This window comes from Brassica napus, chromosome A9, assembly GCF_020379485.1.
Source record: "Brassica napus cultivar Da-Ae chromosome A9, Da-Ae, whole genome shotgun sequence".
Classification (NCBI taxonomy): Eukaryota; Viridiplantae; Streptophyta; class Magnoliopsida; order Brassicales; family Brassicaceae; genus Brassica; species Brassica napus.
In genome coordinates, this window is record NC_063442.1 from 31,401,448 (window position 1) to 31,427,227 (window position 25,780).

The following is a 25,780-nucleotide window of genomic DNA, read 5'->3' on the forward strand; positions in this document are numbered from 1 at the left end:
AGTTTAATTAATCCCAGTCAAATAGCTTTTGGTCGTATTATTATGGGCAATTCTCTGGAATAGTTATTATTAAACTTTTGTAATAAAAATAATATTCAAGAAAGAAAATGATCAAAATAGTCTATATTCGTTTTGAAATTTTAATTTTTGTTTTTTGTTTTTTAAAATTTGAAATCCTATCTATAAAACTTCACCACTTAACTCTAGACTCTAAATCTAAATTAGTTAACTCAGGATAAAAATACAATGGACAATTATCTTAAATAGTTATTTTTAAGTTTTTATCACAGAAATAACATTCAAGAGAGAAAATGACCAAAATAACTCATTTTTGTTTTGAAAATTTTAATATTTATTTTTTGTTTTTTTTTTTAAATTTGAAACCCTATTCCTAAAACCCCACCCCTTTAACTCTAAATCCTAAATCTAAATTAATTAACTATAGAATAAAAATACATTTTTTATCTTTTAATAAAACTTATTTTGATTATTTTTTTCTTACCAAAACTTTATTATCTTCCTAATTGGATGATAGTTTCGTTGGCGTACGTCTTGTGGTTGCGACTCGCTCTCTGCATCTTATAGAGAGGAAAAGAAACTGTGAATAAGTAGTTTGCCAGTCAAAAACATGGGGGGGGGGGGGAAATGTACAAAGCCAACAAAACCTTGATGAGACCCTTTGTTTTTTTTTTTTTTGTAATAACAACATATACTAAATACACATTTTTGAAAACTGTGAGAGAGATACACGCAAAGAGTAAAACGAATGATAACCGATGATTTCTTGATCTACATGATTACACATGAGCATGTCCTGTGTTCTCCGGTCTCCCATTCTTCATCTGACAATCCCATCTCACTGCCCACCAAAAAAAATCAAAGTTGATTAAGAAAATAGCTACACTAAATCAAAAGCTCACGATTCACATTAAGGATAATGCTTGCACAAGGAAGGGGAGTGCAAAGATAGCAGAGGATAATAATAAAACCAATGTGATGTTTCAATTGTATTGACATTTAAAGCTCTGCTCAACAAGACATACCTGGGCTCAAATTCTCTAACTTGAGTGAGTTCGCTACCACAAGCATCTGGCCACTGCACTTTCCGCCTTCCCGTATCGTCTCCACCGGCGAGGTCGCTAGCATCGTCGACGCTCAACGTCTCGTGTTCTTTAATATCCTCAAGAGAGCGTGGTGGCTCCGCAACAGAGGGCGGTCTCTTCAAGCTGCTCCTCAACGAGAGTTTGAAAGCTTCTTTTTTGCTGGTGTTATCATCATCAGCTTTATTTGCGTCGTCGTGGTCTTTGCCGGCTTCTTTGCTGGTGTTATCATCATCATCATCAGCTTTATTTGCGTCGTCGTGGTCTTTGCCATTCTCAGGAACAGCAACAGACTCTGGTGGTGAAGTCGATACAACGGGCTGCTTCAAAGGTTCAACTTTAAGAGGACATGGGGTGGTTGTTGTGGTGGTATCAAGTCCCGCGGAAGCGCCGCCACAAGAAAAACAAGAAAAGGAAGCGCAACCGCGGGAAACTCGGTTCTTGATGGAATCCAGCTGAAGAAGGGGGTCAACAAGAAGCAGCTGGTAATGATTCAAGGGGACAACTCTCATGGGCCTATCTATATATCCGGAGAGAAGAAGGGTCAATGTCAATCCCTTAGACGCGGAAGCTGAGAAGAAACCACCTCCTTAAACTGCAAGTAACATTAGCTGCTCTTCTATTCATCTAGGCCTATTCCATTTGCTGACAATGTCCACCTTCCTGCTCAACCCAAAATTCAGATTCAACAAAAAGTTTCCAAATTTAGGATCCAAAGCTAGTTAAAAGACAATCAAAACTATAGAAGAATTCGAGAGAGTTGCATATAGTGTATATAATGAGAGATTGATCAACTCGGAAGAGATCTAAAACGCCGAGAGAGAGAGTGGATCCGTAACCTAAGGAGAAGAGTTGAAACATGCATTAGCTCTATACTCAAGACTAATAACATCCTCTCTCTCACAAGCTTCTCGTCTTCCTCGCTCGCTCGCTGCTACTACTTTCTTTTTTTATGCTCAGGAAACAAACAGAAGAAATAATATTTGCTGGAAATGAATCTAATGGGAGTAGTAGATTATCATTCAACTCACCTGTCGGATCAGCTCTGTGTATGACTTCCGTCAGCGCCGGCGGTTGCGATCGCCACTCTTTCTCTCTCTCTCTCTCTCGTTTCTCGCGTGAATCACAAATCGGCGATGAGAGAGAAGAAGAGAGTGATGAAAACTAGGAGGAACTTTTTAATTATATTATTTTAGTGTTTAAAGTACCCCGGTTTCGTTTTTTTTTTTTCTTGTGTTGGGTATTTCCGGTTCGGTACAATCCCACTGAATTAAACCAAAAATCTGGCTAAGTTCGGTTTTTGGTTAGTTAATAACCGTTTTCGGTTTGCAGTTTATTTTTAAAAAACTTGGATTTTTTTCTGTTAAATTTGGTTAAATTTGGTTAGTTTGGTTATTTTGGTTTGATTACTTTAATTATTTTTAGTTAACTTCTGATAATTTGCTTATATAGAAATACAAAATAACTGAGAACCGGACCAAATCAAACCAAACCGGAAATCAAACTATTTTCGAAAGCTTTTCGAATTAAACCAAACTCAAAACCAAAAATATCGGTTCGGCTCGGCCGTTTGGGTTTAAATCCGCAGGGTTAGTTTAAAGTGTAATGAAAGACGACCATTTACTTAGGGCATACTGGTTCAAACGCAACTGCGGATGTGAGTGGTTGTGGTTTCTAGTGGTTTTAAGAGAATTTACGACTGGTTCTGTGATTAGAAATTGGTGCGTTTGTAGAATACTTATGACTGGTTAACTACCAGATGCAACAAAAGGTTTGTAAACCATTCTCTCAAAAATTATAATATTATAATAAATATAAAAATTATACTTAGAAAATTATAGTTTTGAATTTTTAAAAAAAATATAGAAAATATTTTTATTCTAAAATTTTATAATATTAAAATATAATAGATATATTTTAGTATTTTTATAATTCCAATTTAATTTTTTTTTTGTATTTATATTGTTTTAAAAAAAATTATATCCTCCCACTTTTGAATTTACGAGATTTTGGGCGATTTAAAACGGTTTAGAGAAGTTTGAAGCAGTTTAGAACGGTTTGAATGATTGTTGCAAAACGCCAACAACCGTTACCAATTGCGGATGGTAGCAGGAAAAACCAGTCATAACCTTACTTAACTTGTGTATGATAGGGACTAAGAAGCACTTTTGGTTTCATTTTACCCCTTTCATTCAATAAAATCGTCAGAGGATTGCAAGAGAGAGAACACTCTTCTCCTTAATCCAGCCTCATCGGAGTAGTCGCTAGTAGCTATTCTTGTGTTTTACTGAGTGAACTCAGGTCTTAAAAAGTTGAATAATGCTATACGTGTAGTTACATAATGCAGCCTAGTCAACTTGAATCAAGAAGAACACAACATACATTGCGGTTAAGATACCTTGTAGTTAAGGAAAAAAACAAAAAATAGAAAAAGTCGATTGTGCTGCTTCATCATGTTAAAAATGTACAAACGAAGAGAGATTCGAGTTATATATAGAGTAGAGACCCGAGCGACCGCACCGGTCGGAATATGATTGCGTTAGTCACTCATCATCACACAATACTAAATACAAAAGTAACAACATCATATTGGTTGGTCTACTTCCAAATCATAAAAAGAGGCGCTGCTCGTGTTATTGGGACGACATTGATATGGTACATCCTAATTCCCGAGCCGCCGTGTCAAGAAACTGTGTCGGCATTGTCGTCGACAGCAAGCTGTGCGCTTCCCAGTTCAAACATTTTTGTATGTCTGCTTTCCAGTCTATTGCCGCCGCGTTGAAGAACCTGTACGACGGGCTGTCCGTTCCGTTCTTCTCTGTTGTTATTGTTGGCGGCGGTTTTGGAGTTGCCTTGGTGGTGGTTATGCCGCTTTGGTTCATGATGTCTCGTAGTACTGATGTGCTCAAGGCACGTACGTGTGCACTTGGGTGTGAGAGGCACCGTATTGTTGCCGGCAGACGACACTAGAAAGAATCAAAAAGTCAGCACCATAGTTTATTTTACTGATCAACACAGCAAACCATAGGTAGAGGCTCATGCTTTACCTTCAATAGATTTGATAAGCCGTCAACTACTGCTAGTCCAGATGGTCCCCAAGCTAACACTGGCTGTATTGCTCTTGCTGTAGCTTCAAGTAGCTGCAAGAAAAGTTTTTTTGGAGTCAAAACGATTTTTCCAGTCTAAGTGGCAAGTGTATCTGTATAGTATTATTACCTCAAGTTGAGGTAAAGTACAAGCTTCTCCATCAACAAGCATTCCATCAGTTGCTCTCAGAAGGAGATCAGATGCACTTGCCAGAATCACCAGTGACTCAGGCCTGTCATGATTCCTCATGAGTTCCACCATCACTTTCACTATCCTTTGGTTTATTTTCCACATTTTCTGACCTTCTTCATCATCTTTGGCTATCCAAGGCTGCAACTCTCTCTCAGCCTGTTTATAAACACAAGACCCACCATTCAACATACTAGAACATAAAAGTACATCCTTCAATACATAATATAACCTTTGGAACAAGCCCATGAGAAATATAGACCTGAAGAACAACGGCTGCAGCTGCTTTTGCTGGCGTTGCAGATACCACATTGCATAGTGCATCAACTACCTGATACATGAGAAAATATGATGATCAGTGAATGGAGTTTAGCCCCTTGCTTAGCTCCGGTTAAGTATAAGCAAGATGGGGAAATAGAAATGCTGAGGCTTTTACCTGTCTCCATCCTTGCTGAGCAGATGTGCTTTCGGCTGTGGGCTGGATCTCAGGAGAAGCGATCAGTTTGTGCCACAACAGCGAAACAACGGAGAAAGAAAGCTCCGGTTTCTCAGCAAGTATCGACCTCAAAAGAACTTGTGTACCACGGTAAAACCCTGCTAGCCTATCAGCCGTGAGGAAATTCGCTAGATCAGAAGCATCCAACAGCAGATCTTTGATGCCCTTCTCTGATGATGATCTACTCCCTGAGCCTTCATCTGAATGCCTAGCATACTTATGGTTACCTCCTCTCGGAGCCATTTCATTACGTGACGAGGACGTCACCGCCGCTGTACCAAACCCTGCTGCTGATGATGTGTTGTTCTGTTGTTTCCAGTTAAGACAAGCCAGCGAATCCTTCTGGACCGGTGCGTTCTTAAGGTACGCTTCTAAGGGTTCAGCTTTGTCCACAATGGATGCTACAACTTTGCTGTGAACATCGATGAGGTTATACAACGACGACGCTCTCTTATGAATCTCCTTGTCCCATTTGCATCTCATCAAACCAGACAAGGCATGCGTCAAGGCCTTTGAGCGTCTGAACAGTTCGGAGATGTGAGCTGCGACCATGGCTGCAGCAACTATCTCGCTAGAGCTGTAACTCCACGGAGTCCCCACAGAAGATGGCTTCAACGAAAAGAGCGCCTCGAGAATCGCTAAGATGCGGCGTGTGTGCTTGATTGCAGAGTCAATCCCAGCTCCGTACTCGTTAGATGAACCGTTTATCTTCACAGACTTTGTAATGGTTGCAGCCACTGCAGAGTTGGAGAAGTTCCCTCCTCCGGAGATCATAGGATACAGCTGAACCTCACAGGCGAGAGCACAGACAGCAGCGAGAACGTACGAATCAAACGCCGCCACAGGTCCTTGTCCCTTGACGTTCCTACTCTTACGGTTACTAGTTTGATTGTCTTGATTCTCCTCTGCAGTAGCATCTTCTTCGCTTCTCCGTCTCTTGCTCCCACTAGACTGCGCTTCATGGCTAACACACACAGTCAACACAACGAAAAGCAGGCGCGAAGCTATCTCCACGCCAGCGCATGATTCCAAGAAGAGAGCATGAACCATAGCTCGAAGCTCAGCCATAGCGAGGTTTTTGGTCGCTGATGATCTCGTGGCTAAACTCGCTCTAGCTTTCCTGATAGAAGTCTCTGGCGGGAAAGTTCGGCTGAGGATTGTTTCCACCGTGGCGACGAATATCTTCATCAAGCATGCTTCGGAAGGACTCCCACGTGGAAGATACTCGAGTACTTTGAGGAGTGGGATGTATAGGTTCCATGACAAGATGGGAGGTTGCAGCGGGGTGGCGACAATGATCTCAGGGAGATCAACGGCTGAGGAGTTTAAAGGGATCAATCCATAGGCAGCTTCCCATATAGTGCAGATCCTCCACTCCACTTCAGGTCCGTGAGCACAAAGCATTGAGGCTATTCCTTGTGCAGTGGCTTCAATGGTTGCTTCTGCTGCAGGAACTTCTATCTGCTTTCTGTAATTTGAACCGTAGCCACCAATAGGAGCGTGTTTGATTTCTACTCCCTCAGCTTGGCTTAGCGGAGGAAAAAGCAGTGCCGGCTGCGAGAGTATGCGGAAAAGCAAAGCGGCTGCAGCGTCAGCAGCAACGCCTGCCCTCATAGACATGGCGATTCCTATTGCACGCAAGAAGTGCAAATGCATCCAGTTCCTTGGTAGCTACATCAAAGAAAAGAGAGAGTGTGTGATCAGAGCTGATCCTTTTTTAATAACATATCAAAAGTTATTTCGTAGGAGCCAAATGCTTACCCTTACACCAGATGCATAATCCTCAGCAGCTCGGAGAAGCTCCACAAGCTGTACAGCAGCATCAAGTGCATCTGGAGCCCAAGACGGTGGTGCTTCCAAGAGTCCAAGAAGAAGTCTCTGAGTAGCACTTGGAGTTGCAATCGCATAATATCTGACAGTAGAACAAGAGAGTGAGAACAACATATGACTCCAGGAAGCACAAGGATGTGTTCAGAAACACTACCTGTGAAACAAACGTGCATAAGGCTCAAGAGCTGGAAGGCCAGCAACTAAATGCTCATCTAAGGATGTCGTTGGGGGAGGAAGGAGAAGTGCAGGGACAGCAACCGCTGTTAACGTAGCAGTCTCGTACCGAGCAACTTCATCATCACAAACACTCAGTATGACACCAGCTCCATTAGCAACCGCCCATCTTGGCGTGGAAGGCATATATTGAGGATGTTTACCAGATCCTCGAGTAGCTGCAAAATAAGAGAAGTGTTATAAGACGTAACTCACAACCCATTGTAGTAGCCAGAGGTGATGGAAACTCACCAATAGTAGGTGGCTTGAGCTCTCCAGCAGCATATTTACCCATAACACCACTACACCTGTATATACAAACAAACAATTATTATAAGTTGAAGCTTAAGCACAGTACAAATCAAAGTAACAGAATCTACTTACCAACGAAAGTAGTCACTTCTAATACCAAGGGGAGCAGCGAGTAGTATATCACTGATCCATGGAGACAAAGGCCTTAGCGGTTTCCTTTCATGCTGTCCTGGTGATACAGCCTTAGCCTCTGAAAGCGTAGGAGACCCACTAGTAGAAGCTTTGCTCTCCGTTTCTCCATTTTGCTGCTCCGTCTTGTAAATGGGACGGTTGTAATGAGTCAAGATGCGTAGGATTTCTCCGCACGCCAAAGCCCATTGCTCTGAATAGTCATTCTGTAGAGGATTGTGAACACACATGTTTGTCAGCATACCAAAAAGAGTTTCCATGAAAGACAGTGTTGAGAAACTATTTACCTCACTATTTGGGGAAACTAAAGAAATGAAAGAGGCGAAGGGATGAGCTTCCTTGCTGTACACTAGGGTGCCATCGATGAGACATGAGATAATCGGAAGGATGACAGCATGACCATGCTCCGGATGATGGAGGACAAACATAGCTGTTGTTTTCATGAACAAGACAGAGAATCAGATATAAACATTCAAAACAAAGAAGCGTGGATCATAAAGTGTTTGATAGAGAAGCTCACACACATACCCAACACATCATCCAAAAGCCGCTTCTCAGTTGATGGATACTGATTACGGACCAACTGATACATAAATATTTGTACATCAGTATATATATATAATCACGACTAATCATAAGGCAACATAAACACACGAACAAGTACCTCAGCAATATCATCAGGGAATTGCTCTGATGTGAACTGACCAAAGTATTCGACATAAGCAACGACTTGATCCTAAGGAGAAAGACAATCAGCACCGGTTCATGGATGAAACATCTGAAGCTTTATTATGGTTAAGTACCTTATGTTGTTGAGGGTCACGTGGGGGAGACCATAACAAGGAAGAGAACTGAAGACCATCGGTCCACCTCTCAGATGAAGTAGGCGATGTCATCTAGAGAGAATGGTTTACAAACCCTTTTTCTAACCAATCGAGAATCAATGGGTCGTAACGGTTCTTGATCTACTCTAATACAGTAAATCGAGTTCTTTCTATAAAAAAAGGGAATATCTCTTATACAAGGGCTGGTTAAAACTGATATAGGCTCCTTCCTGTAGATACAACACAATCAAGAAGAAAAAAAAAATCTCAATCAGATATAAGAAAAGACAAGATTGTGGTTATTTGAAATGAACACAGTGATAAAGAACAGATCTTTGCTGACAGAAAATGCAAGTACAAAGAATTCATAACAATTTAACTACAAGATCTCATATCATCTGAAGAACCAACCATAGAAAACCAAACACGGACCTGTCAGAAGGAATCTTCCTATGCAACTGCTCTGGTTTGGTTTTCTCTCTCTAGTTTTTTTTTATTTGAGAGCTAAAAAAATAGATGAGGGGAAGAATATCAGTGGTGAAAGAGAGAGAAAAGATTTAGGAGGAAAGAAAGAAAGAAATATCAGAGAAGTGATTTTCTGGAGAGGAGGATTATTATTATTATTACAGAAAAGAGAGAGAGGAGAAGACAAGAGATTGTGTCTTTGTGGAAATGGAAGAGGAAGAGAGAAAGAGATTTTGGAGGCTTTCTCCACTCGGTTTAAGATTTCCCCGAACCTGACGTGGCGTACCGATACTTCTTCTGCCTTTTGCCACCACGACCCCTTTCTTTATGCTCTCGTTTTAGATCTCACCCCTCCCTCCTCCATGTCCCCATGGCCATCATCAAACATTACTATTCCCCTCTCACATACATTACATTGCATCAGAGACAAATCCTCTCGTACTCCTATGTCTGTAACACAATTTCAAAAGGACCTTTTTATTCTTTTAATTTTATATATCAAACGAAAAATTATAAAATTAAAATGGAAACATTAATATTTTTAATTTGATTTATACAATTTGATAAAAATATTTCAAAAATCCAAAAACGTTGTTTTCCTTATTTTCGAAAAAATTATCAAAATATGATTAAAAACGATTTTAAAATATATTTTTTTGAATTTGAAATATATAGAATTTAAATATTTGTCCATGGATTCACTAATCCATAAGTGAGGGTTAGGGTTTAGTTTTGATGACCGGAAATGATTTAATTTGAGAGTTTAGATTTTAATCAAAAAAAGAATTATGAATAGAGGCATAGGATACTCTAGGAGCCCATAGGAGATTTGACCCATAAGAAATAGGGGCACGCGAGAAGTTGGCTTATTGCATCATCCCCTTTGTTTTTTTTTTTTTAATTTTACCTTTGTTTTTTTTCTTATTCTCAGTAAATTACCTAATTTAATTTTATATTCCAAATAGATTTTTGACCGTAAAAATATCACTTCTCAGTTAATTTCAACTCATTTTGTACTTAATTTTTTTGTTATAAAATATATTATAAATTCTGATTTTACTTTTGTTTTACTTCAAATTTTGGTATATTCTAAATTAAAAAAAAAATATTTTACTTTGGACAAAAGAAAAGTTTCTGAAAACAAAAATTTACCAGTAAAATTTTGTATAGATAATAAATAAGCTTATTTGTTGTTTTTGAAAAAAAAAAATTTAACTCTAAATTCATGGTATGGTGAGATCGGTTAAATAAACTCTTCCCCCATTAATTACATTATTTAAAGGTGGTCATGATTGTATTATTTCCTCCTTTTTATTAGTTTAACTATAAGCTCTGTCATGTGATTAGTTAATTGCTTTTCTTACAAAGCTAAGTGACATGTGTCCCTAGATATTTTCAGAGGAGCTATATTCAGATGCTACGCAGTGTTACGTACACCTTCGAAATTTCCGCCGTTGATTTCAGTGGTGAGTGAGTCCCACATAAATTCCTCGGCAAAGTTTTCGGGCAGCTTGACCTGAAGAGATTCGAGCCGTCTGATGGTGTGTATTGATTAACGGGGCAGCTTTTCGTGGAGACAGCCCGTTGAGAAAATATCTCAAGACTACACATAAGGCCCACACTCTTTTTAGATATTTATCTTCTTCTTCCCACTTGTCCACTCTACCACATAAACAAGTTGAAATATAACAAAACGATGTGTACCAATGAGAGAGGCGCAAGAGATATATGGACGTTGATCTTCCTCCTAACGACGACGTGGCGCAACAGGATGCCAGCAATATATTGTAGTGATCTACCATACGATTCGTGGGTGTGGGGTCCACACTCTGGTGGATGGCTGGCAGGTTGGTGTCTGAACATGGAACATAACTGTGGGCTTTCATGGTCATGCTCTTCTATATGTATGCGATGGGCTCTAAACCATACGTGGAGACTTGTAACTGGGCTGAAAATATTTGCCATTTTAATAAGAAAATAGTTTTTTTTTTTAATTATTAAGCGCTGTAACTACTTTTAAAGTTAATATAACATTTTAAAATTTGAAAAAATAAATATAATACTTAATTATATTGAATATTAGAAATAAAAATAAATAATTTAAATTTTCTTATACCTCAAATTTGTGAATGGCTGATATTGATGATTTGCTATAGACTCTTTGAACATTATGTGTAGTTACTTATTTTTTTGATAATTAATAGTTCGATGGTTGATGTAAATGAACCCCGTAAGCATTAACGCATAAAATAAACAAACGAACATCACATCATTTGCTCTTCCCAATAATTTATGAAACCTATCATTGTTTCAACATATGAAGCACATATATGTTCTAATGATGTGATATCAGAAGGGATGCTAGATGTATCGATCTAACCTCTAAGATAACACCACACCCATGTTCTAAATGACATTGACTATTTCTCTCTGTTCTTGCATGTTTATATATTTTCTAGCAGTTGACTTATAACGACTCAGAAAGCAGTTGTATGATTGTTGTAATAACCAAACTTGTACACAAATAAATATTCATTATTATTGATTATCAGACTGTGTTTCTTGTGAAGGTCATTGCAAACTTTTTAAGAGTGGCAACAAAAGCTTTATTCATTGAACTTGGCTTCAATTTGTGTTTACTATTTACCTTTGTGAAAAATAAATTGTTAATCTAAAGAGTATTCAGGTCTAATAAAGCTAGCGTGTCTACTTTTTGTTATTATATCATGTTTAAAACCATATTCTATTAAAAGTGATACTATGGTGGAGAAAACTTTTTACGAAACTTCAAAAAAGCTTTTTGAAAAGTCGTAAGCTCTCAGACGGTAGACATTTCTTTAGATTTAATTTAAGTTATAGTCCAATGAATCGATTCTATTGTGGTTTACTGAGCCAGATATTCATTACACCTTACATTGTCAACAGTCTTTTTTATTCGTCTTCAAGTGTTACTCTATTATTATGTTACATACTTTTTTCATCGGAGAACCGTGACAGTAATCAATATAATATAAGAGAATCGAAATTTTTTCCAACCGATGTAGATTTCAAAACGCAACGTTAATAAAACTAAACTCAAACTTGATTCGCTCATTAGGTTATACTTTGATCTTTTATGATATATATCTAAATGTAGAATTCACCAATACTGATTAGATTTTTTTTTCAAACACCACCATTACTTATTAGATATTACCTTGTTTTAGTGTCATTATGTCATAATTTAGATGTGGTGTTTACATAAATAGTTACCAGAATCCAAACATTATAAATAGTCTTTCTTACAGCACATTGAATATGGGTGATGGAAGTTACAAGCACAGTCTATTTACCACCAGAACTAACTCGTTCTAGTGTTTCTTTGCATATTAGGACTTAAACACCAAATAAATGAAAAGATCTAAATTCGATTAAAATTTTGCAAACACACGAAAATAAATTCATTCACTACGTTGATATAATGAACTTAAGTTTCAAAGAAAGAACCAAAGTGGGTGGAACAATCTAGAAACCGAAAGAAATGAGTTTTGAGTAAAAATATGTAAAAAAGGCGAGTGAAGTCAACAAATGATGAGGCAAAGGTCGGCTAGTGAAGCTCCAATGAGAAGGGGCAGCCACATTTTGGCCGGTGACACGTATCAAACCCACTCACCATCTCTTCTTTGTTCAATCATTTTATAAGTATAGTCAATTTGAAAAATAGAGCACTGATGTTGACTTTTAATAATATACTACTTCACATGAACAGAGATTGTTCATTCACTAATTGCATGTACCATCTCATAGTTTAATAAAAACAAAAATCTGACAAGAAGTCTCAGCAAAACTAATATTATATGCAAACATGTGTTTTCCGAATAAACTAAAATGAATTAGATTCTTGCTCTCGTTCGGAGAATATTCGATCAACATAAACCATTATAATCAACGTCATATCAAACCATTTTTTTATGAAATGAAAATGGTATAATCATTCAGTTTTGCTCATTAATTTCCGATTCTAAAACCATAAATGTTTTAAAAGACGTTTGTGTGTATATAACTGAAACCAAGCATGTTGACTGCAGAACCACAAATTTCAAGTAGGACACATTCGAATCAATTCATTTACAGAAAACACCCACGTTTGGATTCGCACCATCATGTCACTAAACAGTAACCATATATGATTGAGTGGCTTCCTATTGCTGACAATCACTACCAAATGATAAACAATTAAATTTCATGTAGCGTTAAAGACTCTAAATAAAATGGACCAACCACATTAAGTTAAAAGTTTCAAAATCATAAATTAAGTTAAAAAAAATTAATAAAAATACTAAAAGAAATACTCTAAAGTTGAACTAAAAAAATAGAGGTGTGGAGATTTTCAGTTGGTGGTAGAGAAACCGAGATCATAATGATCAGGTGCATCAACAAATAGCCTTAGAACATCTAAAGCCTCAAAAAAACTCTAGACTTGAGTGCGTCTTCTGACTCCATCAGGTGCAAGATATCGGCTTGATTCATCTCCAACAGCTAGCATTCCTGTGAGTTTAGCAACGTGAAGTGATTCATGCTTTTCCACAAGTGGGTAAAGTCTCTCTCCAAGCATCTGTCTCCAACCAAATCAGTATAAAGATAAATGAGCATGCCTACCTTTATCAACTCTCTTTATTTAAACGTCTTCTTTAAAAGATATTTAAAGTTAGAGATATGCTTAGAAATATACATTAAATGTAAAAGCAAACACAGAAAAAAAGAGAGAATGGCCGTTCGACGTAAAAAAAAAAAAAAAAAAAAGAGAGAGAGAGAGAGGGGCAAACCCGTGTGCGATCAGCTAAGATTAGCGGAAGCTAAGAGAGAAGTAAGCTAAGAGAATGGAAGTAAGGAATCTTTCTCGTGATGTTTGAAGAAGCATCAATTGGCAAATGCATGACTGGAGGAGGTAAGGTTCCTTGCGAAACACTCAAATCCATTCCGTTCCTCCCGTACCCGGACCATTAATCATATATCTCCTTCCAGGGCTCAAATTACAGTGCATATGCTGCCAACATCAATCCAATCCTTTTCATGATTATCTAAAAAATATAAACCAAACTCTGTTAGTTTAACTTGTTGTTGTTGATGTGTACCAGGCATTGGTTCACCTGGTGGGTGATGAAGCCTCGTCAGTGGTGATGACATTGACCCTGGTGCTCTAATCTGTGAAAACAACGCCTGAAACACACAAAACAGCTTTAACAAACCCTTTGTTTCTTAAATATGTAACTGAAGAGAGCTTAATAAGAACCCTATACGTGTGTGCTTGACTATCTTCTTTGCGCTGCGCAAAAGCTATGTAAGTGGTTTCTTTCCTATCATCTTTCCATATCATTTCACTCAGCTGCATTGTTATAAATATTAGTTAGAAGGATAAAAATCTTTAACAATACACGGCTCTCGAAGCTTCTTCAGGATTGTAATAAGCAACAAAACCAAACTCTATGCTGATTCCTTGTATATTAACCATAACCTATACGTATGATTATGGTTGAAGACAAACGTAACATCAACAACAAGACATATATGTATGCATGGACTTTTAGTTATTACCTTGGGAGAGGTTACATTTCCAAACTCAGAGAACATCTCCTTGAGTTTCTCATCATCAACGCAATATATCATCAAGACTCTTCAAGTACAGATTCGCTCCTTGAAATTTCTCAAACCGGTTTACCCTCTCGTGCTCAAACTTCCTTCTCAGCTCTTGCTCTCTCTCTCTCTCAGACTTCTTCTGTTCCCTCCCAAGGGCGGAGCTAGAAATTACTTTTATCCGGGGCAAAACTATTAAGCACTACTAAACATCTTTATAAAATTGAATATTTAGCATTCATAAAAGTCTTGACAAATTTACATTAGCTTAAAAAGTTTATGGTGGGCAAGTGCCCAACCCAAACTCTATGTACTACACATCATCTCCTAACCTAACCCATTCATCTTATTTATGTCAATGGCTATGATTGACAGGAAATTTTTTAAAAAGTTATAGAAACATTTGAGCAGAACTGAATAATTACAAGTCGCTTTTATCTTCACGGTTCAAATCCCATTGATTCAGTTAGTTTAATTCATGTAGTATCGAGTAATATCACCAAATTATTCAAGCATGAATGTGTTATTCCTCATTGTCAGCTTAAATTATGCTTTGTCATTTTAATTTTGAATTTTTTACTCTCTAACACACTTTTTGTCTTTCAATTAACACAAAAGGACACTTGTTGTTGGAAGCACACTTCTTAATTGTGTAATGTCCTACGTGCCCTCAAACTAACTAAACTCTCTCCTCACTAACTAAGCTGTCACTTTCCATATTTTTAAAAATAATTCGACAAATCAGTTTCTTTATTTTTGAGTTTTTGGAAACCATCATTTATTCTCTCTCTGGCTTTACTTTTTGAAATCAGATCTAATTTTCCCAATTTCCCAGCCCCTTCGTTTACTAACCATAATTCTGCTAAATCTTTTCTTCTTTGTCTTCAATTTCTCTGTAAAACACCATGAATCCAGAAGGCTCACAGCGGTTGTGACTGTATAATCTCGTATCTATCTCTTCATATCTCATCACCTTTCTCCTTCATTCTCCGTCGCCCGATTTCAATACCTTTCTCCTTGAAACCCCTAACCTTTTTTATATTTTTTTCTTTTTTAATTGTTTGTGTTGTACTTTTTCAATTGAATCGAATCTCTGAGATTTTGTGGACATGAGAGCTGACGAGCAGATTCGAGAGCTCCGGTATGGACAGGACAACGCGACGGCAACCAGGTCCGACTTCCGTTGTGGAGAGGACGACTGGACGGCCAACAGATTCGAGATCCGGTATGGAGAGGATGCGACGACGAGCAGGTCCCACCTCCGTTGTGGAAAAGATGATGACAAGCTCTCGTGCCTATTATGTTTTGTGATTATGTTTTCTGATGTACTTATCTATTAGAGATTTTACGGATGATGTAAGCTCTTGCTTGTTGATTATAAACCCTTCCTCATGATTAATAAAATTGGCCTCATCTGTTTATTGAACATGCTATCTTTGTTTGGTTAATTGGATTTAGGATATGCTTTAACTCAATGAAAGCTCAAAATCTCTAAACGAGTTCATCTAGAAGGAAACAACAACTCTCAATTTGTTGAAAGTTTGTAACTTTGAAAAACATTTGGAAAGAGTTGCAGAATTTAGTTCAAAAAAATTTATTTTTTAATGTTTTAAGGAATGTGTTTTTGCAGTAAGGTGGAGTTGGCTTTCCTTTATGTCAAAGCACATGAAGGAGAAAAAGAGAATGGCAAGTGACAACGAGGGTAAATGATGTCAAGCTGTTACTATATCATGGCTGGTTATGTATCTACGTGAATGGATCCAGTCACTGTTTTTTTTTTCTAAAGAACAAAACTTTCTAGTTAAGGGTGAAATATGTTTGGACTTTACATGTTGGAACATCTTCAGGCTCAGCTTGAAGCAGTCATTAAGTCTTACAAGCTTCTATCAATTTGTTAAGGTCTCTTTTAAAGGCGTCGAATCAGGAACTGGTTCTTTGAACTTTGTATGATTTGTCTACAAACTTTGTCCATAAAAATCTTGGCCACAAAATTTTATACATAAAATTTGTAAGATTCCATAAAATCTTGTCCATAAAATTTTGTACACTAAATGTCTCTGCCATTCAGTGGATATTTTGAATTTATCCATCAAAAATGTATCTACAAAATACCAAAAAGCTATCCACAAATACATGTCCATGACTATTTCAAATGTGTCCATCAACAATGTATCCACAAAAGTGTGTCCACAAATATCAAAATAGATAGTATGTAATTTAAATTTAATTTTGATAAATATTAAAATACATATATATACATATGGATATCAAAATATAAAGAAAAATTTTAATAATTTATTTTATGTTTTTATATATTTATTTATACAGTATGATATAAAATAATGACACATATAATATGTTGGGAAATTTAAAAAGTTACTTTTAGTATAAAATACTCTTTTGCTAGATATAAAAAGAGTCAAAGTATATACACTCTCTCTTTTAAGGAAACACGTTGCTCCTCTTTTGGTCCCCACAAAACTGGCAGCAATTTTATATAATAAAACTAACTCATCACTAACCAAAACAAAAGGGTATATGAGTCAAAACACATAAGAAGGAAGAGGAAGAAGTGTCCCTCAAGTGAGATGTGTCTAATGAAATAAAAAAAGAGAAAAAAGTGTCTCATTCGGTAAGTCTCTCTTTAATTTTTCATTGCCCGAGAAATAGATGACCAACTCTTTGCTCTGAACAAAACTATAAGGCTTGTCTGAACTTTGAAGCCCAAAATGATCCGTAGCAAAGAAGCTCACTCCATGTCAGGTCTATGACCCAAAAAGTTTCTAATGACATCGATCAATTTGCATCATCATGCCCAAACGACAACTTTTTTATTAAGTTATATCTGTCACATAAAAAGGAAACAATATACAGAAGAATCATTCACGTATTTTGGGGAATGCATGCATAATACAAACAAGTATTGTGTGGGTGGATAAAGAAATGTTTTTTTTTTTAATGTGGTAAAAGAATGGAATCAGGAAGCTTCACATACGCAGAACCGCAGAATGAGTGCGCTCATACATATCTCCAGCCCTGCCATGACCCATGAGAGAGAGAGTTTTCACTAACTTAGCCCTTATTTTGTTCTTTGCTTCCTCCAACACAACAAATGTAACAAGAATTATAAGCCGTATGTTGATGAGCTACTTTTGAGTATATCTATATATATTAATCAATCTTCTTAGATTACATTGGATCTGTTTTGGTTGGGAGCTTACCGATTGGTGTTTTTCACAAGAACGAGGTAAAGCGGGTCAAGAGGAGAGAGACGGAATAGCTGCACCACAATGACAACGCTCGTGCCAAAGCTGAGATTGAGAAAGAGTAAACACATGAATGAAAAAACTATCCTTAATAGGTGATGATGAATGGATCTTCAAGGGCGTTAAAAATTTTAAGATATATTGTACCTGCCAAGAGATAGTAATAAAGCAACCCAGAGGATTCCAATGATCCAGCTAGATTCTTTATATACAACCCAGACCTGAAATATTAAAAAGAGTAAATATAAATTACTCAAGTACGTAGGTAAGAGCAAAAAGTATAGTTTGTTAATGACCATCCAAAGCACAACTCCAGTGTGTTCAAGACGGCCTCATAAAGTTTTGTAGTAGCAAACCAAAAGCCAAAAGGAAACAAGAGAGATGCTTTAAGTTATTTGGGACTTACTGATAAAACCGCAACATTAATGTAGAAGCTAACCAGCAAAACCACCATCCACCTAGCGAATAAATAAGCAAAGTTGAATCACAGAACAGAATCAGATGGTTCAAAACACAAAGCAACGAACAAAAGAATTAACAGAAAGAAAATAATTAAAAAAAGAAAGAAAACTGACGGGTAAAGAAGCTCCATGCGGAAAGGAGAACCATCAGTCAAGCAAGTGTAAACCAAAGCTCCGAGCATCACACAGCCCAAGGCACCAAACACAAATCTTGCAGTAACAACAAGGGATTTCTTGTCTCTGAGACCCACTCCATCCCTAACAAGAACATAAGGTTACACTAATATGAAGCTCTGAATTCACAAGACAAGAGAGAAACAAAGTATTAAATGAAATAGGGAAACACAGACACACGGAGACATACTTGAAGGAATCACGGAGTAACAAGAAGTACATAGGATCTTCAGAAGCCTCTTGAGGTGTCAGCTTGAGAAGTTGCATAAACAGATACACACACGTCGTCAGGCTGCCAAATCATATTCCAAATCGTTACACACAACAAAAGAAAAAAAATTGTTTCCATGATTATTATGTCCATCCCCCATGAACCTAATTGATATATAGACTAATGTACCTTCCAAATACGACGAGCAGAATGGCCCAGAGTATAGAACCAAACCATGTTGTCTCCTTGTACACAATCCATACCTTAAACAGATGCCAAAACATCAATCAAACCGTTCAATAAAGATTCTAAAAATCAACATAACGTACCGCAATAGGAACGATATTGATGTAGAAATCCACAATCGTCGTAGCGAACCATCTGAAGAGACACCAACCAACCAACCAACCAACCAACAAACATGAGAGAGAGAGAGAGAGAGTAAATATAAATACATGTGAAAATGAAGAGAGAATAAAATTAATACGGAGTGAAGACATCACGACGGTCAGGTTCGGGAAGGCCATCGGTGATGATGGTGTAGATTAGAGTCGCGAGCATGACGCAGAACATCACCGGTAAAAACACTTTCAGTCCCGTCACTAAACCATTCGTCGCCATTCTTTTTTTGTTTGTTAAACCACAACGAGACGATACGAGAAGTTGCAGAGATGGACGACGTCGATGAATGATGATCGAGAGAGAGATTTCAACTGAATAGGAATTCCAAACGAGCGAAATAAGTGGGAAATGAAGCGCCACGTCCTTCACTGATCCTCTCCGGTTACTGATTATTCACACTCGACCGGATTCGGTTTGTTTCGGTTTAACCTGACCCGCAAGTTAGCTTTCACAGTTATATAGTTTTTTTTTTTTTTTAACGCTGATTTATTATGATCTTACAATTATGATATAAGAAATATTACATAGACGATTCGACAACCGACAATACTACCTGTCTTATGAAGACCTACGCCTAACTGCATCACCTGAGCCGTCCTATGAAGATCCACGCCTGACCAGATAGGGACTTGAAACCTGGATTTCCTGTAATCTGCAATAAATTTGCATAGTCTGGGATTTGAACCCCAGATCTGGGTGTAGAAACCTTTAAACCTTAACCAATAGGCTACGGTGCTTCCACCACAGTTATATAGTTTTGCCTACTATTTTGTGATGTACAAGGAGCGTCAGTCATCCACATTGTTAACGCCTATGTCTCTAAATATAGTATGTTTCCCTTTTCAGCACACACCATTCTCTCTCTCTAGCTTTCTTCTCTAACAAACAAGTCCGTCACATTACAAGAATCCAAATACGCAATTGTAGAAGAAAGCTATAAGCAAAAGAAGCTGTCGAGAGAGAGTCGTCAAACCACATTAGGTGGTGATTAACATACACAAGCACACAACCCTCTCTTGCCCATGTTTTGATTTTTTTTCTCTAAATGATTCTTTTGTGGAGTATTTAAGTTTGTTTCAGAATCCAGATTGTGTATGGTAAAAAAATAAAAACTAATATGATGATGATGATACACAACACAGTAACAAAAAAAAAACACAGGTCAACTTTAAAGTTAAAAGAGGAACAAAATAAGTAAATAAGTTATAACAAAACGTCACTAAGATGAGAAGCTTTCTGTAAGATCATCATCATCAAAGTACCAAAACTTTTAGTAGTATATATGTTTATAAATAAAACAAAACAAAAAGGTAACTTTAACCAACGTCTCTCTAGTCAAGAGGCTTCATGTTGCAGCAGACGAAGACGAGCTCTTCTCCTTCACACCTTGTGTTTCCTCCTCAACAGCAAAAGATTCATCCAAGAACCCTTCAACCTTGGCTCTCTCCACGCAACTTTTAAACTTCTCCGCAGCATCAGGGACATCCAAACACAGATCCTCAACCGACTCGCCCACTCTCTTAAACCCTTTTGTCATCTGATAAATCGTCACCAGCCCCGACTCAAAACACACTTTAAGCAGCTTCCACACCCTCTCCTTCTTCTCCTGCTCCTCTATGATCCTCACCACCGACTTCTTCACAACCTCGTGGTGGAAAAACGGCATCCCAAGCTCCTTCACGCACCTGCAAGCCTCCCCCAGGTCTCCACCAGATACGTACTCTTCAAGAAGCACCTGAATCTTCTCCTTCACTTCGCTCGCAGTGCACCCCGGAGAGTTTGTTTCAACCCCTCCTCCTCCCCAGCAACGTAAGATCCTTTCGCCGGAGAGACGCGCTTTCAGCAATGTCTTCGCCGTCTGAATCACTTTCTCCCCCACGCTTGACCCTGGCTGGCTCAACAGCTCGTCCAAGTCCCTTGGAGCTAACACCTCGTCAACCACAGCTCTGGCCAAGAACATGGCGAGGTCTTCAACCACCACAGGGTTGTCCAAAGCAGTGTCGTCTGCAGACTCAATCAGCATGGAGAATGCTTTTCTGACGTCTTTGGCAGGGAAGTCAAGAGACGAGAGAAGAACACAAGCCATCTCTTTCTCTCGTTTCTTTCTATCCATCGCTAGAGTTATCAGATACTTTACAAAGATCGCACGCAGCTGACTACTCGAACACGCACCCAGCTCGGTTTCAAGACAATGCACAACCTCTAAAGCGTCACCCGACAGGAAATACTCTCGGACAATCGACTTAACCTTGTCTTTAAACACATTAGCCTTGGAATTTTCAAGTAGCTTCTCACCTGAATCAGTAGAAAGCGTTTTCAGAGAAGAAGCACACAACCATCCTTCAGAAGCAGCCTTTGAGATAAAACACTGCAACACACTACGCGCCTCAGGTATGTCAAGAGACAAATCTTCAATCAAGTCTATGATTCTGCTAAACCCTTTAGTCACCTGAGTGGAGTTTATCAAACCAACCTCAGTCGCTTCTTTCAGCAACTCTAACAGCTTCTCTTGCGCCTTGCGCCTCTCCATGGCCATGATCAGCGCTCTTTTAACAATCTCGTGATGGAAGAAAGGGACTTTCAACCCTTTGATGCATCTAAAAGCTTCCTTCTTGTCTCCGCTCATCACATACTCTTTCAACAGCTCGTTGATCCTCCCTTTAACATCCTCAGCCGTCCAGTTATCAGCCCCTCCCCATCTCTTCTCAACGACTTCCGCGTGGAGGGGAGCCGCTAGATAGCTCTTCTCAGCCTTTCTCAAAACCTCCACACCTTTGGAGTCGTCAGGGAGCAAGTTCATCTGCTTCTTCAGAAACGCAGGAGGGAGGATGTCGTCAACGATGGCACGAGCCACAAAGACAGCAAGAACATCGACAGCGTCCGGTATGTCTACTGATAGATCGTCTGCAGAGGTCACCAGCTTGTTGAAGCCTCTGTAAACCTCTGGAGGGTCGATGACATCGGCGTAGAGGGTGGACAAGAGAAACGCAGCCATTTCTTTCTCCTTGTCGTGCCTGTCCATGGCCATGGAGACTAGCTTCTTGACGAAGTAGTAACGGTACTCGGCCATTCCAAGCTCTTTGAGCTCGTTAGCAACTGATACAACATCGTTGGTGCTGAAGTATTCCTCTACGATGATCGTGGCTTTTTTCTTGTACTCGCATAAATCTGCATCGAAGCTTGTTGGATCTGAATGTCCATTGCCCTGTGGTTCCACCAAAAGTTACACTTTCATAATCATTTTTTTTGTTTTGTTCTAATGTGCAATAAGATTTTATAACGAGAGTACCTCGATGGTGTCATAGTTTGGGTCTGTAAAGTCAACATCTACAACATCCAGAGACTCTCCCCAAGTTTCTACATAGTGAGGAAGTTTTTAAAACCATCTCAGAGGTAACATTAGTAGATCAATATTCAGACAAAGGCTATATAGTACCTTTAGAGGGGAGGCCGTCATTAGGAGATAGAGAATGTCTATGACTCTTTAAAAGTTCCTCCGCCATGTTGACCTGAGGCAATGGCGAAGAAGAAGATATGTTCAATTGAGAAATGGAGAGAGGATCCGGTTTAGACTCTACAAGTTCTTGATGCTGCTGCTGCTGCTGGTTGTTGGACTCCATTGAATCCCTCCAATTCCTCAACTTTGGATTGTGTAAAGATTAGTTTTGCATTCTCCTGACTAACATAAGAAAGAGTCATATCAGTACCAAACAACACATAACTAAAGCCTAAAACTTTTGTTGCTATATGGCAAAAGATAAAGCATACACTCTTGGGCTTGCTTAGATTGAATCTGTTCAAGAAATAAATTCTACAATATATATATATATATCAAACAATCAAACACCTCTGATGATTAATTAATCTATGTCAACTAATCAAAACCAACGTATATGTAATAAGAAAAAAAAAGGCATAGATCTGCAAATAGACAGACACCGATGATGGATTTAAGTCAAACGTCGTTCATCGATCTATGAGTATAAAGAGATGACCATTCGATACATTCCAATCGCATTAAGCGAACACAAACTAAAAACATAAATCGGAATTGAATTGAATCAAATAAGAAAAAGCAGAGAGGTAGAGATTGGTAAGCGTACTCGAGAACAAACGGTGGAAGACTTGGAGGGGGGTGACACAGAACGCCGGCGATCAAGCAGGCGTCTCTGTCTTCTTTTATTTTATTTTTATGATTCTCCTTCCTTCGGTTGTGCCTTTTATGTATGTAACTGAAATCTTTTTTTATTTTATTTTACTTTTTTGGGATTTTTATTTACCTTTTTTTCCCCATGGAATCAGCCTTCCTTAAGTAACAGAAAGTCCCCTTTGGTTTTGCCTTTTGTCCGTAATTTGCTTCTGCTTTGACCCACTATGGTCTCGACATTTGTTACCCCAACCACGTCCCCTTCGAGTCCTTCACGCTCCTTCACTCTCTTTTTAATTTTAATATTCTTTTTCTTTTATGTATTTTAGTTTAATTTAAAATATTGTGACGAATTCTTAGATATCATGACGCATTTTAATCGGTTATAATTTTTTTTAATAATATTTCATATTCCGATGCATGTCAATTTATGCAGACGTGACTGGTATAATATTTTGATGGGAGTAAACTTTTTTTCTTCTCTATAGTTGGATTAGGTAATGTTGATTAATTTCTTGATAACATTATTTAGAATATTGATGCTTATCCTCGGAATATTCCCTAAGACTTGCCGAGGGTTGATTCTGTAAAATCCCAATGTAATAAGGAGAAGGTTCAAGATGGCTAAGGAAAACGGGTAAATCAAAAGCTTCTGATTGTTCCAGCGGGTATGCGGTTACAGAGTGCTGTCTATTACAGAACCAGATGAAGAGAATATATTATCCTTATGATGATGATGTGATTCAAGCACCATGAGCTCGGAGGAGATGATCGATGGTCTCATACGATCGTCGTATTTCTATCAGTTGCAAGTGTCTTGTTCGTTGTAATTTGATCGTCGTATTAAAGGAGTTGAGGATTTCTAAAGTCTACTAGTTCATTGGAACTATGTCCTTAATTCGTACCATTACAAGCCATTTCAAGCGAAAACAGTATTAGAAAAATCTTAGCATAACATGAAGCTTACTCCTTCTTAACATTCGCTGCTTCTGCATCTTTTTCTCCTTCGATCTTCTTTTCTTTTGTTTCTGCAACAGTCTCACCCTCTCCATCACTATCTTCTTCTGCAACTGCAAGAAGACACCACAGTTGAGACGAAACTTATTTAACTGCTTGAAACAACACTATCCTATAGATGGTCCAAAACCTTTACCTTCGTCTCCAATCTCGTCAGTGTCTCCCATGTTAAGACCCTTAAAAAAAGAAAAAGCAACAGCCAACCATTAGTTTCCAATCCAACAAGTAGTATTTTTATTGATTGATACTTAAATGGAAAATAACTTTTCCTAATCAAGAGAGGATTCATTGGGCTTACATTGAAATCAAAATCTCCAAAGTCCATGTCTCCTTCTCCTCCTTACCGTTATTAGATCAAAACAGACAAGTCAGCTAAGTACAGAAAGTAACACTATTAGCTCCTCCAACATTAAAGTAAATCATCATTTACCTTTGTCTTCATCGTCTTCATCAACCCATTTATCCCAATCAACTTTCAAGTACAGAGGATGTTTCCCTTCCTGTTTAGTCAACCTGTTCCACCACTTGCTCTCAGCTTTCTTCACCAGGTAAAATACACTCCTCGAGCTCACATTCACTTTGCTCTCCTGCAATTAATAAAACAGAGATACAAAGTCAATAACCGAGTAGTATAACTAACAAAAAGACGAGCTCCAGCATCTCCATCTGCACATACATTCACATCAACACTGTCGAGCAGATCAAGGTCCACCTCGTACAGTGTCTTGCTGGCTCCACTCGTAGCAGAAAAAAATAACTTTCCTTCAGGCTCAAGCTTAAGCTTTACATCTTCAGCGTCTGGCAACTCCACTGTTATGTAAACCCAATCTGACCTTTGCGCCCACTTCACCGTAGGATGTCGACTGCAACTTTGAAACATATATTATTAGGAACCAAAACGTTCACAGAGCACTGAAAATGCTAAGGGCGAATGAATGGAATACCTCATTTTCCGACGATCAACGAGAACAACTCCAGAACAAGAAACAGAGGATTACTCAGAGAAAAAATAAAGGCAAGAGACTGCATATATACAGAGGATCAAGTTCTGTCTCTAGATGCTTCCCCTGTGTTCTAGTCCCTTTGAAAAAATCAAATTTTATAATTTTAACGAACACCATGTGGCTTTTCTCCTTATAGAAACCCACTCTCTATCTCACATTTAATGGGCCTTTGTGCGTGATTTCCATGCAGTCGAAGACTCCTCCTCGCAGGTTTTATCCTATCAGTCGCCTCAATAAGTTTTGTTGGGTGAGCCTATTAACATCTCTCTGCTACTGGTTTTCTAGGGCCCTTTAAAAGGATAGTATTAAAACAAACATGATCACAAGACATCAAATTTTAGTTAAGTGAATTCTCGTGAATTTTGAGATTCCATTATTATTGGTTCTTAGATTTTAAAAATCTTAGTATAATCCATTGTTATTGTTTTAAGAATTTTCAAAATCCATTCAAATCTCTTGTTATTCAAAAAGTTTAGTTATTATTGATTATCTAATTCTAACAAAATCTAGTGTTATTGGGAGATGAATTTATTCATTTTTACTTATAAAACTCAACTTTCAAAATATCATATGTAACCTTGTGATTTTCAAAATCCACGTGATAAAAAACTAGAAAACAAAATAATTATTCTTACCAAATATCTATTGCACTTTTAATCCACATTATATGTCCAAAACTATAATTCAATACATTTATAAAATTTTACATTTTTAGAATATATAATTATTTTTATAAATAATTATTATTTTGATTATAAATATTAATAATTTTAAAATAATTTTTTTAAAATAGTTTAAAAAATGAATTTCAAAAAGAAATTTTGAGAGCCAAATCCGGGC

At 37.8% G+C, this 25,780-nt stretch overlaps 5 protein-coding genes and 2 long non-coding RNA genes across 14 annotated transcripts; 1 reads left to right on the forward strand and 6 right to left on the reverse strand.

Moving 5' to 3' along the window:
- Positions 1 to 646: 646 nt before the first annotated feature.
- On the reverse strand, positions 647 to 2,298 carry LOC106429731. 2 transcript variants are annotated; one of them, XM_022691022.2, is made up of 4 exons: positions 2,132 to 2,263; positions 1,940 to 2,044; positions 1,044 to 1,763; positions 647 to 859 (listed from the first exon to the last, which is right to left on the reverse strand). In XM_022691022.2, the coding sequence occupies exons 3-4, from the start codon at positions 1,610 to 1,612 to the stop codon at positions 790 to 792; spliced, it is 639 nt and encodes a 212-aa protein (XP_022546743.1). In that variant the 5' UTR covers positions 1,613 to 1,763; positions 1,940 to 2,044; positions 2,132 to 2,263; the 3' UTR covers positions 647 to 789. The 2 variants fall into 2 exon arrangements, with proteins under 2 accessions (XP_022546743.1, XP_013725939.1); XM_013870485.3 differs by lacking the exon at positions 1,940 to 2,044 and having other exon boundaries at positions 2,132 to 2,298.
- A 1,227-nt stretch (positions 2,299 to 3,525) lies between these two features.
- LOC106429770 (protein GIGANTEA) lies at positions 3,526 to 9,110 on the reverse strand. The gene is made up of 14 exons (XM_013870520.3): positions 8,613 to 9,110; positions 8,160 to 8,410; positions 8,021 to 8,092; positions 7,885 to 7,939; positions 7,644 to 7,786; positions 7,300 to 7,562; positions 7,168 to 7,223; positions 6,857 to 7,094; positions 6,634 to 6,784; positions 4,813 to 6,543; positions 4,639 to 4,707; positions 4,317 to 4,535; positions 4,148 to 4,240; positions 3,526 to 4,066 (listed from the first exon to the last, which is right to left on the reverse strand). The coding sequence occupies exons 2-14, from the start codon at positions 8,250 to 8,252 to the stop codon at positions 3,734 to 3,736; spliced, it is 3,516 nt and encodes a 1,171-aa protein (XP_013725974.2). The 5' UTR covers positions 8,253 to 8,410; positions 8,613 to 9,110; the 3' UTR covers positions 3,526 to 3,733.
- Positions 9,111 to 12,819: 3,709 nt separating this feature from the next.
- On the reverse strand, positions 12,820 to 14,459 carry LOC125578395. Its single transcript, XR_007316490.1, has 4 exons — positions 14,220 to 14,459; positions 13,775 to 14,010; positions 13,451 to 13,705; positions 12,820 to 13,239 (listed from the first exon to the last, which is right to left on the reverse strand). It is a non-coding gene; the product is annotated as an uncharacterized LOC125578395 (long non-coding RNA).
- LOC106429729 lies at positions 13,378 to 15,684 on the forward strand. 2 transcript variants are annotated; one of them, XR_001285866.3, is made up of 3 exons: positions 13,378 to 13,572; positions 13,763 to 13,965; positions 15,386 to 15,684. It is a non-coding gene; the product is annotated as an uncharacterized LOC106429729 (long non-coding RNA). The 2 variants fall into 2 exon arrangements; XR_007316489.1 differs by having other exon boundaries at positions 13,763 to 15,684.
- Positions 15,685 to 17,070: 1,386 nt separating this feature from the next.
- On the reverse strand, positions 17,071 to 19,127 carry LOC106429818. 4 transcript variants are annotated; one of them, XM_048740973.1, is made up of 10 exons: positions 18,858 to 19,127; positions 18,700 to 18,751; positions 18,560 to 18,633; positions 18,350 to 18,451; positions 18,100 to 18,243; positions 17,931 to 17,982; positions 17,672 to 17,745; positions 17,480 to 17,569; positions 17,254 to 17,294; positions 17,071 to 17,103 (listed from the first exon to the last, which is right to left on the reverse strand). In XM_048740973.1, the coding sequence occupies exons 1-10, from the start codon at positions 18,989 to 18,991 to the stop codon at positions 17,093 to 17,095; spliced, it is 774 nt and encodes a 257-aa protein (XP_048596930.1). In that variant the 5' UTR covers positions 18,992 to 19,127; the 3' UTR covers positions 17,071 to 17,092. The 4 variants fall into 4 exon arrangements, with proteins under 4 accessions (XP_048596930.1, XP_013726034.1, XP_013726032.1 ...); XM_013870580.3 differs by having other exon boundaries at positions 17,071 to 17,347; XM_013870578.3 differs by having other exon boundaries at positions 17,071 to 17,352.
- A 787-nt stretch (positions 19,128 to 19,914) lies between these two features.
- Positions 19,915 to 23,124, reverse strand: BNAA09G30410D (MA3 DOMAIN-CONTAINING TRANSLATION REGULATORY FACTOR 2). Its single transcript, XM_013870542.3, has 4 exons — positions 22,876 to 23,124; positions 22,209 to 22,451; positions 22,062 to 22,129; positions 19,915 to 21,977 (listed from the first exon to the last, which is right to left on the reverse strand). Exons 2-4 carry the CDS (start codon positions 22,390 to 22,392, stop codon positions 20,118 to 20,120), a joined length of 2,112 nt encoding a protein of 703 aa, XP_013725996.1. The 5' UTR covers positions 22,393 to 22,451; positions 22,876 to 23,124; the 3' UTR covers positions 19,915 to 20,117.
- Positions 23,125 to 23,776: 652 nt separating this feature from the next.
- LOC106429752 (co-chaperone protein p23-1-like) lies at positions 23,777 to 25,127 on the reverse strand. Of its 3 annotated transcripts, none has more exons than XM_013870506.3 (6): positions 24,881 to 25,127; positions 24,613 to 24,799; positions 24,367 to 24,523; positions 24,235 to 24,275; positions 24,073 to 24,112; positions 23,777 to 23,989 (listed from the first exon to the last, which is right to left on the reverse strand). In XM_013870506.3, the coding sequence occupies exons 1-6, from the start codon at positions 24,883 to 24,885 to the stop codon at positions 23,883 to 23,885; spliced, it is 537 nt and encodes a 178-aa protein (XP_013725960.2). In that variant the 5' UTR covers positions 24,886 to 25,127; the 3' UTR covers positions 23,777 to 23,882. The 3 variants fall into 3 exon arrangements, with proteins under 3 accessions (XP_013725960.2, XP_048596932.1, XP_048596931.1); XM_048740975.1 differs by having other exon boundaries at positions 24,235 to 24,272; positions 24,613 to 24,805; positions 24,881 to 25,105; XM_048740974.1 differs by having other exon boundaries at positions 24,613 to 24,805; positions 24,881 to 25,100.
- Between the last annotated feature and the right edge of the window lie 653 nt (positions 25,128 to 25,780).